The 12,406-nt window shown below is 39.5% G+C and overlaps 1 protein-coding gene and 1 long non-coding RNA gene across 2 annotated transcripts in view; one reads left to right on the top strand and one right to left on the bottom strand.

Moving 5' to 3' along the window:
* Positions 1-12,406, bottom strand: part of LOC122554210 (dihydropyrimidine dehydrogenase [NADP(+)]-like) — a 739,011-nt gene that overhangs the window by 177,117 nt on the left and 549,488 nt on the right. The window contains exons 15-16 of the mRNA XM_043698867.2: positions 4,430-4,498; positions 231-314 (exon numbers count right to left, since the gene is read on the bottom strand). Of these exons, the coding sequence (XP_043554802.2) occupies positions 231-314; positions 4,430-4,498 (153 nt within the window). The remainder of the gene's footprint in view (positions 1-230; positions 315-4,429; positions 4,499-12,406) is intronic.
* LOC122554211 (uncharacterized) overlaps positions 1-12,406 on the top strand; it is a 63,973-nt gene that overhangs the window by 14,350 nt on the left and 37,217 nt on the right. The gene's annotated exons all lie outside the window — the stretch shown is intronic.

A 12,406-nucleotide genomic window follows, 5' to 3' on the forward strand; every position in this document is an offset into this window, starting at 1 on the left:
ATTTTTAAAGATCAATAAACGGCAATAAACTCTTATATATCAACGGGACAGGTGACAACTCATTTCCCAGACAGGTCAATCCAGGAAGCGGGACACAAGACTTGCAATAATGTATCCCAGGGCCTGACAGGATTTGGATCACACCTGAGAGCTCACAATGAAATTATGGTGAAAGTAGAACAAAATAGCAGTGTTTTGACAGAATGCAAATTTGATTAAAGTTGATATACCTGTCCACAGGCGAGGCCCATTCCTCTTTCTCCCATGCCATGTGGGCAAGACAGGTTTAATTCCAAGGCATCGGCACCAGCATCCTACAAATGATGAAGAACTTGAGAGTGCTGCAAGACTATAAATGTAAATTGATTTCCTGAACAGACCGACTTACACCAACAGATCTTGGAAGTAATTAGATCTTTCCAATAGACTGAAAGATGTGGCAGCTGGTCTCATACTCCAGGATTTGATGGGAAGGTTGAATAAAGTGTAAACTTTATATTCTATTTCAGGATTTTGTAACTTGGACTACTCATTCTTTTCCCTCTAAGCAGCATTCAGTCAAAAAGCATGTAATTCATTGGCATCTAACTGGATTGTCATCTTTCTTAGAAAATCCTTTATCTGTAATGGTATGAATTTTAAAAATCAATTGTGAATCAGTTAAGGAAATATATTGTTGAGTTATACCAAATATGATTACAAATAGAATAATCTTAAAATGACAATAATCACTTGGACATGCAGTAGAATTTTTAAAGACCAATGATTTAATTTACTTTAAATGCTGCCACAGAGAAAAAAGGATGTACTAATATTTGATATGTCTTTCTGTTGTTGCTCTCAAAATATCTCTGATGTTAACCTTGCTACTGTGGGATACAGGAGAAAGTGAGGTCTGCAGATGCTGGAGATCAGAGCTGAAAATGTGTTGCTGGAAAAGCGCAGCAGGTCAGGCAGCATCCAGGGAACTGGAGAATCAACGTTTCGGGCATGTCACAAATCCAGTCTATCAGCTATTTCTTTCCCATATTGGGATTCTGGTTACAGTGCAGCTGCACTGCTGTGATATCGCTTGCATATCAAAATTGCTGCAGCAAACAGCATCAGAAAGAAATTGCAAAGATAATGCAGTGGTTTCCTGCCAACATTTCCTAATCCTTTACAAACTCATTGGCCTCTGCTTGACTGTATCCCACAGTAGCTGAAAATGTGTTGCTGGAAAAGCGCAGCAGGTCAGGCAGCATCCAGGGAACAGGAGAATCAACGTTTCGGGCATAAGCCCTTCTTCGGGCTTATGCCCGAAACATTGATTCTCCTGTTCCCTGGATGCTGCCTGACCTGCTGCGCTTTTCCAGCAACACATTTTCAGCTACTGTGGGATACAGTCAAGCAGAGGCCAATGAGTTTGTAAAGGATTAGGAAATGTTGGCAGGAAACCACTGCATTATCTTTGCAATTTCTTTCTGATGCTGTTTGCTGCAGCAATTTTGATATGCAAGCGATATCACAGCAGTGCAGCTGCACTGTAACCAGAATCCCAATATGGGAAAGAAATAGCTGATAGACTGGATTTGTGACAGTTAGTTCAGAAACCAATATGAGGGTGTTACTTGCCTAACTGCATCTAATCAAACTGAAGTCATGCGAACATCATCATTGAAACACCACTAACCAAAGCCACTGGAGACCATGTGAAGATAATTATTTTCTTCACATCTGATTGATGTTTCACCTAATTGGTTGGGACTTCCCAAGTCACTGAGTCAAGATTGTGTGGGCCAATCAAACTTGGGAAGATTGTGTGGGCCAATCAAACTTGGATACCATTTGGGTTGGGTCTCTCATAAAGTCCTGATGTTTTCATTCAGCTTAACTTCAACCTCAAGCATCAGTGAGCTGATTATTAGTGACCATGTGCCCTTAAGGTACTATGTTTGCTTGCTGTCTGGAAAGCTAAGCCCAAACCAACACAGTGAGTGACATACTTTAGTTCAGAGTGAACATGGCTCATGCAACTTGCCATATTGGATACTTTAGCTTAAAAATGTGTTGCTGGAAAGCGCAACAGGCCAGGCAGCATCAATGGCACAGGAGAATCGACGTTTTGGGCATAAGCCCTTCTTCAGCTCTGATCTCCAGCATCTGCAGTCCTCACTTTCTCCTATATTGGATACTTTGTCATTCCTCATCAGGGTCAATGGGTTCAATGCAAGAATTTCTAGGTTTTTGTGTCTAAACTGTCAGAAATGCCTGAATTGAAATAATTTGGAACACATCCAAACATAGAATTGCACAAATATTATATCTCCATATACCTGTATATATACATTTGGGTGTAGATTTACAATTTATTTCCTCAAACCGATATGCATTAGAGATGTGGAAAATCACATCTCACAGAAAGCAAAGTAACAAACAGCATGATAAAGTCATTCATCATAGTCAGCGTTTAGACAGTAAGGCTCATGTTAAGCCAGAATTTTGAGATGGATTTCATGGTCAATTGGGCCAGTTTAAAATGGATGGCGAGCTCAAGATCACAAAACCAATTACTAATAATGTTTAATTTAATTTTCCATTAGTAAGCCCTCTTAAAGCTGCGACTTTGTACTATAGTCTGCAAGGTTCACAGAAAAATGGCCAGCAATTTAAAGAATCATTATTAAAGGAATTTGCAGTTAATAGCTGTAACATGAGTTAGATAAAGCTGATATTCTACATTCTTGAACCTGTCTTTTTAATACCAGAAGTGAGCAGATTCAAGGTTGAGCAGGGCCACATTTTAAATGCTTTACGCGCTAATCTTAGGATTTGTATATCAGTGACAAGAAACACAACATGGGGAACAATCGCTTACTATTTCCCACAATTGTGATCAGATGTACATCACAGGACAGCAACGAAATTCATTCATTTTAATTTCACCTCAATTAAAAAGGAAAACTATTGGCTACCATTCCTTAATCTCTTCCTCGGCTTAACCTCTCCTGCCCATAGCTACAGGCCTTAAACACTTGTTGGGCCGAAGGACCTGTTTCCACACTGTAGGGATTCTAATCATGTCATCTCACCAACCCCACTATTCCCAATCACAGATAAGACAATCACAGGTTATTTCGTCACATCTCATCACTTGCATTCTCATTTCAACCTCAATTGTTTCAGTACCCCCACTAAAATATGTGCTACATCACGTCCTGTACAATGAAGCTTTCAAAATCCTGCCTAATCTTTGGCCTTCAATTTACCACAAAATATTTGCAAAATAACATCACTACCTTTTTAGACCTTGTCCTCAGAGAACCCCTTAGTCTTTCCCAATCTAGTCATTTATCTTGGTACGTCCTCTAGTCTATGTTTTATTGAGTTATCGAGTCACGGAGTCATACAACATAGAAGCAGACCCTTAGGACCAGAGTACGCTGACCAACAAACACCAACCACACTAATCCCATTTACCAGCACTTGGTCCATAGTCTATAATGCCATAGCATTTTAAATGCTCATCTATTTCATTTGAAGTATATTGGAACACAACAACTTAACCATTTGTTATGTCTTGTAGTTCCTAGATGTTAGTTTTCATCATACACTTTTCGTCTCGTGTGCTGGAGGTTCATCGACTGTATTTCCTGCAGCTTTCCATGTGGTTGGTAGTTTGATACTTTGTACATTTGGCAGCATAATGCAGTTTTGAGTGGTATGGCATTCTGATTATACGCATAAACCTTCATGTGAAAAATATAGTTCCAGTTCCTAGCTGGAATAGATGACAATATCGCAACAATCATTGCCAAATTTGGTTGCATCACATTACATTAGATTAGATGTTTCTGTTTAAAATATGGCATATTCTCAAAATTGCAATCTTTACAAATTGCAGGTCTATAATCTGTCAGAAAATTGGAGAAATTAAATTCAAATTTAAAATATTGGGAATAAAAACTGGCATAATTTAAAACTGTTGAATAGTTGCAAAACTAACTAGTTTTTTTTAGTTTTCTTCAGAAGAATGAAACCTACTGGCCTTACTTGGCCAATACATGAGTACAGTTCTTTGTAAACACTAATAATTCTTTTAGCCTCTGAAGTGGCTGAGCAAGCCACTCAGTTAAATATAACAAAGAAGTGCACCTGGACAGTATGGGTTTCAAGAAGCAGATTAATCGTATTTTTACATGACTGGAATTTGTAATGCCCATCCTGCCTGTATTTTGTGACAGTCTTTTCCACCCATCATTAACTGACAGTTATTTCACTTAAATTTCATCTTAATTTGGCAGATCAGTATAAATTAAAACTGAAATATCACAACATTTGCATAATTTATACATTTTATCCCAAAACATACAACATGAAGCTTAGTAAAATGTTAAAGGTGATTCTCCAATGGAACAGTAAATAGTGCGATAGAAACCCGAAGACCTACCTCCGCCATTTTTGAAAGTTCTGTCCAATCATTCTTGTTGTAAGTGCACATGAGGCTGGCAATAATAATCTAAAACAAGAAATTCGATGATATATCTGTTACAGCGGCATTTACAAAATAATATGAGAGAAAAAACATTTTTAATCAACAAATAAATTGCAACCTTCCTTTTCAGGGTGTTATACATTCACACAGGATAGGAACAGGACCTTCATCCACCGTGTCTATGCCAATCAACAAACACCAAACTACACTAATTCTATTTAACTGCACTTGGTCCCAGGCCTACTATGCTCTGGCATTCTAAGTATTCATCCAGATGCTTCTTAAGTGTTGCAAGGGTACTTGCTTCCACCATCTTGTCAGGTAGCATATATCTACTACCCTCTGGGTGAAAAAGTTTTTCCTCCGATCTTTCCAACACCACTTATTCTTCACCTGCCACTTATTCACTCTCATCTTAAGAGAGTCAAAGAGTCAATATTGTTTTAACATATAACTAATTGTTTCAACCTCATTGACCCCCATCTCCAAACAGTCCACGTCTACTTCCTTTGCAAAATCCATGAACAAGAGTTCCCTGGTCAATTTGCTGTCTCAGTATCTTCCTGCCCCACTGAACTAATTTCTTCGGCTCTCATCTCCATATTTTTTTCCCCTTACCCAACGTCTACCAACATACATCTGTGAATCATCCAATACCCTATGTGTTACTTAACATTGTCCAATTTTCTTGCCCTAACCATTTCCTTTTTACCATGGATGTCCAATCCATCAATCTCCAATCACCTATTGGAGTAAGTTGGTGTAGAGTTCTATTCTGAAGAAGGGTCATTGAACTGAAAATGTTAACTCTGTTTTTCTCGGTCTACAGATGCTGCCTTTCCTGCTGAGTTTCTACAGCATTTTTTTGTTTTTGTTTCAGAGCTCTCTACTACTCCCTTGAACAGAGTTTGAACCTGTCTCCATCCACTCACACAATAGAGTGAATGGACTCTTCTATGCCATCATCATTTGCTCATTCAATAATTCTATGGACATGGAACTTTACCATTTTGAGGCAACAGTTCTATTAGTGATCTACAATTGGCACCTGTCATTAGTTGCTTAGTACCAATACCAAAAAATACACTGAGTATCATTGTTATTGCCAATTCACTCTTATGCTGTAGTGTAACTGAGTTTAATACTCTAGCAAAACAATCAGATTTGATTTTGCAGATAGATTATTCAGTTTTAGTAATGTGACTCACTTGCTCATTCTGTCAGTTTCCCTATGCTCTGCAAATTAATTATTTCCCCTGTCTTTAAAGCTGGGCTCCATTCTTTTTGCTCTGTTCTGTGTGTGGGTAATTTTCATCATCCACATTGCAGTATAAGTCACCCTCCAAATCGCTAACCTTACTGTTTTCAAAAGTGATTACTGCCCTTGAGGCTAACCTGCTAAATCTGCCAAGTGAGTGCTCAGCGTTCTTCTGACTGCAGTGAAGAATACTGGTGACTTCTGACCTTTTTTCAAATTGCAAATCAAAATCTTAAATTAGAACTAGATACAAGGGCTTGATTTCCTTCCTTAGGGTCACAGAAGCAAAAATGACACCAGCACTGGTGCAAATTGTTCTAATTAGGAATTGTACAACGCACAATGAGCCCCCTCAGTTCATTAGACTGCTAAATCTATCTTTTAACAAATAACTTTACTGTGTTGGAGAAAGGGTATCTCTGTTTTGAAGCACCCTCTTTTTTATTCACCTCCTATGTCAGCCTGCTGCTTCTTCCAAGCTAGAAAGACTCTGATTAGCCAAGCAACTTTAACAATGCCCTTATTTTGATACAGCTCAACTGGCTGGGCAGCTGGTTTGCGATGCCGAGCAACACCAACAGCACTTGTTCAAAACTCACCCTCGCCTGAGGCATGATGACCCACCACTAATCGTCTTTCTCTAGTGAGACAGCAGCCCAATGGTCCTCTTGAACTAATGACTTTTCCTCTATTTGTACGGAGAACCTGTCTCCACTCAAGTAAGGGGATGTGTTCTTGAAAATAATGGAGGTGCATTCAGGTTAGGGCTTGAGATCCAGTGGTAGGACATTCTGGTGTTCATGCCAAGGGTACCATGTTCTAACGCTAACTGGGCATTCTCAAAGACTGCCAGCCTGGTCTGAAGTAGCCACCCGGGTCAGGGCTGTGTCCACTGTCTGCAAAAGTGAGGACAGCAGATGCTGGAGATCAGAGTTGAGAGTGTAGTGCTGGAAAAGCACAGCAGGTCAGCCAGCATCCGAGGAGCAGGAGAATCGACATTTTGGGTAAAAGCCCTTCATCAGGAATGCAGCAATGCCATGAGAAAGTTGATGGCCTTCTGCCCTCTGCAAGGATAAGAGCCACCATCTTACTTTGTGTTGCCACGCACACACTCTTTCGGATGGCACGGTGGTTCAGTGGTTAGCACTGCTGTCTCATAGCACCAGGGTCCCGGGTTCAATTCCAGCCTCGGACAACCATCTGTGTGGAGTTTGCACATACTCCCCATGTCGGTGTGGGTTTCCTCTGGGTGCTCTGGTTTCCTCCCATAATCCCAAGATGTGCAGGTTAGGTGAATTGGCCATGTTAAATTGCCCATAGTGTTCAGGGATATGTAGGTTAGATGCATTAGTTTGGGGTAAATGTAAAGTAGCAGGGGAATGGGTCTGGGTGGGTTACTCTTCAGGGGGTCGGTGTGGACTTGTTGAGCCAAATGGCCTGTTTCAATACTGTAGGGATTCTAAGTATTCTAACTGGACCATTCATCGCTGCCAAACATGAGAAGCTGCCTGGCTAACAGTTTGCTGATACAAATTTCCGTGTCCTAGCTGACTAGGTTGGCTTAGGGCACCCAGGGAAGAGCCAGGAAGTTGCAGTCACCAGATACCTGCCCGGACGTTCATGTCAGGAGTTGTTGCTGTCTAGTTTTTGTCTTCTGCCTGGGAAAGCAACAAACTGCACTTAAATAAGAATTAGGAAGAATGAGATGTTAATAGATGGGCAGTGGGACATAGATTGACATCACAATTTTGAGATTCTGGATTAGAGGTGCTGGAAAAGCACAGCAGTTCAGGCAGCATCCGGGAAGCAGTAAAATCGACATTTCAGGCAAAAGTCCTTTTCCAGCACCTCTAATCCAGAATCTGGTTTCCAGCATCTGCAGTCATTGTTTTCACCTATCACGATTTTGACAGCCAAATGAGTGGGTATTAGAAACAGATTGATATGAAGGACCATGAAGTGGGGATGGGGCACTAGCTGGCATGGCGTATATGCATGGCCATGGAATGGCATGTAAGAAACAAGAAGAGTGTGAGGGGGTGAGGGGATGTGAAGATGATAGTAGGAGGGCTTTCTTTTGCTCTATTCTTTTTCTTTACAATACCAGAGCAACTGAGGCAACCCATTCACACAACCTAACTTTATACTTGTGTATCTATTTCTGCACTGTCAATGGAGGCAAGGAGCCTAACTCATGGAATCATTTGCCACTCATCAACGAAGAACAGGGCACTTTTCTCTGAATTGAGTTTTCCCAACACTGCACTCTTGCTTCAGGAGTGGAAACACAGAAAGTGTGACTGTGCATCCTATACCAACATCTACTTTGTTCCACAGTAACTATTAATGCATAAAAACATTTGGAAACCATTCTGCAGGGGAGGGAAGTGGAGGGAGGGAGCAAATGTCCTGTATCAAGTTATTTCTCAGTCGTAAAGAAGTGTGACTGAAAACCTAAAATTGATTACATTTGGACGTAATACAATCAGCCTTCGTGACTTGTACTGACAATGTTGTGTTTATTCTGTTAAATGCATCACAGTGAACTTTGTTTAACCCTTACCTTATCCCATGCCTGTTTGAGCTTGTTGAAGTTATACACAATATCTTGTAGTTTTTTTTGTTCAACATAAATCATGTCACTGCCAGGTCAACAGTGCTGTTCTGGTTCATTCTAAGTGGCAGCAGTGATCAAAGCAGCAATTTTGCGATGTCTGTTGATTTTGTGGAGAGCTATGATGATTAATTTCTCACTGTCTCTGTGAGGGTAGCAGAGCGATCCAAAAGGACTCAGGAAATTCTCTTGATATGGAAGTAAACGGTGTGTGTCATTCATGTATAATTTCCTGGAAGTTCTGTGCAGCAATAATAGACACCTCCCTGTATCCGATGCACACTGAATGGGACATTTCTTTTTAAAGAACGCAATGACAAAAGTAATAAAGCAGTGCATAACTACAGTCTCAAGGGAGTCATCCATTTAATCCTTGTTCAAACAGGCATGGCAAGGCTGATGGATTCATGTGAAGGGAACTATGATTTCAGTCAAGGAGGCTGATGTTAACCTATATGATTTCATGCATCATATTAACAACCTCTATGGATCAAGAGACTGGCTTTTGTACCTGATATAGGCCACAGAATTGTACTTTGGGGTCTGATTTCAGTTTTAATGCAATCTTTCACATTAGCCCTGGAGAAAAATCTAAGAATGCCACAGAAACATTGCTAGCTAGCAACCTGTGCTTTTGAAAATTTATAAAGTGGACATCCATCAGCTATTTCCCTCAATGTAATTAGTTATTGTGGGTTTAGTAACAATTTCAGTAATGGAGGTGATCATGTGGCAAGAAAATTCAAAACAAAGGAGAAGCAAAGCTAAGCTAGAGTATTTTCAACTAGTTTCTAGCAATTATTAAATGTGAAAACACTAATCAATCATATGTGGTTAAGCAGATTCTGCAGCGTTAACTACTGGAAGTGATTCATTTGACTTGAGAAATTAATTCTTCCGACACTGCAGAGGTGGGAAAGGTGGGTAAAAAATGTCATACCACACCAAGCATAGTTTTCCAATTTGCTGTTGAAATTATTGAGAGCTTAAGTGTCAAACTACATTTCCAAGCAGAAAATATGACCACCAATAAGTCGCCTGAGGAGCTGCTATATTGTTGCAAAGGAAGTTCATAAATATCTGAAGTTTTAAGAACCCTAGAAGTGGAGGTAACACATCAATTATCCAGATTGAAAGGCAAGCCAAAATAAAATTGTAAAACACTAAACAGTCACTGTGAAAAATGCAGGACAAAGCTCGAGAGAGAACAAATATTGAGCTGGGAAAAAAGTATAGTGTTTTCTTCAGTGCATTCTCAACAGGATGCATGGTGAGACACATGGAAAATTGCTCTCATCGGGTGCACTTTTAATAGTTTCAGTCAATCCGTTTTTGATGGCGTAATAATCTATAAACGTTTTGGGTTTTTTTTCCCTTTATTCACCACTTGATTATATTAAACCAAACCAAACTTCACTATTAGAGGAATGACTTTGCAAAAAACATTGTCCCAGCTTGAGCCTCAACCATCAAGTTATTAGAAATAAGTATGGGGAAATAGGCAGATGGATGACAAAAAGCTTGCTGGGCCTTTTCTGAGGAAGGCCAACCACATTACTGTGGATCTCGATTCACATGGACATCACTTTATCTAGGTGGGCTTTGATGACATTTGATGATAGTTCACGGTTATCATCACTGCAACCTTGTTTCAATTGTTTTATTAATTTAAATCATCTTCTGAATTGGGATTTGGATGTAGGCCCTCAGAGCATTAGTGTGGACTAATGTAAGAATGAATTCTCATTTATATTATAATGCTACATTATACTCATGAAATGAAACTGATGCATGAAGAGAAACTGTTTTAAGTATTAACTCAGAGATGTCAGAGAGATGGGAGTACCAAGCTTCTCACAGCAGCATCTCAAAAGGAAAACAGAGGCTAGAGAGCCTTTAAAAAGCATAGCCACCAATGATGGATCAGATAAACTTGGGGATGCTCAAGAGGCAAATTAACATAGTGCCTGATTTGTGGGAGAGGTGGGCTGTGAGAAGATTAGATATTTTACATGTTTCATGACATGTAAAGGCGTGGAAAGGCGTGATTATGACAACTGATATGTCCATATTTGAAAAGTTTCTTAATCCATTTTACATCACATTAATAGTACAAGAAGGATACATATAATTCTTCCACACCAGAAATGCACACTTTTTTTGGCCACGGAGAGTTTGATACCTCTCCATGAATAACAGCAGGTGTCAAGTTTACAGCCTATGTGGACCAGCAACAAAATCTTCACATGAATAGCTTTGTTTAGATATAACAAATGCATGTATAAATGAATGAAGGGGTAATACACTATTTCATTAAATATGACATTTTCTTTCGCTTGAGTAAAGAACATTTCAAACCCTTTGGTGGGCAGGGTTTTCCATTCCTGGAGGTGTTAAGCTTGGAAACGTAGAAACTTAATTACACAGGTCAGGAGTAGATTCAAACAGCATAGCCTTCTCCGCAGTCAAGGTCTGGGCAGGAAGATCATGATAGTCCTTCCCACTCCATTGCAAATCACGGTCCTTAAGTGGTCATTTAACGACCATTGAAGGGCCTCATCCTGCAGCCGCTGGTATTAACCCAGCCTCTGGTGGGCCTGTCACTATGCTATGTTGAAGGCAGCTAAAATCCTACTATTCACCGTGTCACCTCCTGGGGTGGGGAGGTGAGGGCATTCACAGATTAACCGAAGGCAATGATTGAGAGATTGGAGTTTAGGCCATTATATCTGACCCAACTGACACCTCTCCTCATGAACTCAAACCCAAGACTGTCAGCTGACCCCAGAAAATCATTCTGTCGTCCTGGGACTCCCAGAGTGCTCCTTGAAAGGCAATCATGCCCCTTGGCACTCTGATTGACTCACTACTCTCTCCGGGCAGGAGTTCAGGGCCTTAATATCAGGCGAAGGTTTGCTGGCTTGTTTGCCAATGTTTGATTAAGCAAACTTCCTTTGGAAGAGGCAGGAAGGATCTCTTGTCAATTTCTCAGCTGGCTGTCAGGAGCCTGTCACTTTGACCAGATCCTACCTGTGATTTGGACCTTTCAGTGTGACTCAGTCGGAGCTCACTGTTTGTTTAATAATATTTGGAGAATTTAAAGTAAAAGCTCAGATCTGATCTTGAAGTACTGTACGGGAGCTAAAGTAAAAATGAAAAATGGAGACATGCAATATCTTTCTTCTGATATCATTAACTTCTAAGTAACTAGCCTTTTCTAAACTATCAGTGTCAAAACTTTATTTTATAAATATTGAATTGTGAACATCAATTTGTTTTAGTCAATATTATTGTCTTCCACATTTGTTGTATAAATTGCTATAATAAAATAGAAAGATTACAAGTCACTCTGGAGATGGAACTATCTTTTTGTAGAGTTATGAAAACAACATACCCAGAGTACAGGATGTGATTTCCCTTCATAAAATAACTTAAGGGAAAATATATCTTGCAATTTTTAAAATTAAAAAAAATTAACCATTTTATTCAATGTGCTTTTATATAGAAACAGTCATAAAATATATTCTTAAATTACTTTAAGATGGTGCCTTTATATAATTTTACTCCACTTGGCCACAATAAAGTTTTTTTTATTCTGTTACAACAAATTGAAAAATATGGGACATGATACAATCCCCTGCATCCATCTATTCCCAGAATGGGAAGTAATCTTAACGAGAGAGTTAACAGTTTGGAATCCTGTCATGTCTCTGAAAAGCATAGGAATTATCTTGTTATCAATTTATTAAAAGAAGCATGAAGTAACTGATGCCATCCACTGACACCAGAAACATTAGGTCTCTTTGGGAATTCTCTTCCGTGGAAACTGTCAAATTAGGTGGATATGGGCACATTAAACACTGAGACCAATGTAGCTTTAGCCCATAAATTTATTTTTTTTTTCTGTGCCAACGTAATAAGACGATTCTGTGCAATGATAAAGACAATCAATGCTAGACTGCTGACAGCCTTGACCTATAAGCCTCCCTATTATATAAGATTTTCCTTTATATGAATAATTTTTAAAAACATTAATCTTTGACCTTCAGTTTAGTCTGAC

Source organism: Chiloscyllium plagiosum, unplaced genomic scaffold (assembly GCF_037043375.1).
Source record: "Chiloscyllium plagiosum isolate Xiang-an unplaced genomic scaffold, Cpla_swu_hap1 HiC_scaffold_9, whole genome shotgun sequence".
Taxonomy (NCBI): Eukaryota; Metazoa; Chordata; class Chondrichthyes; order Orectolobiformes; family Hemiscylliidae; genus Chiloscyllium; species Chiloscyllium plagiosum.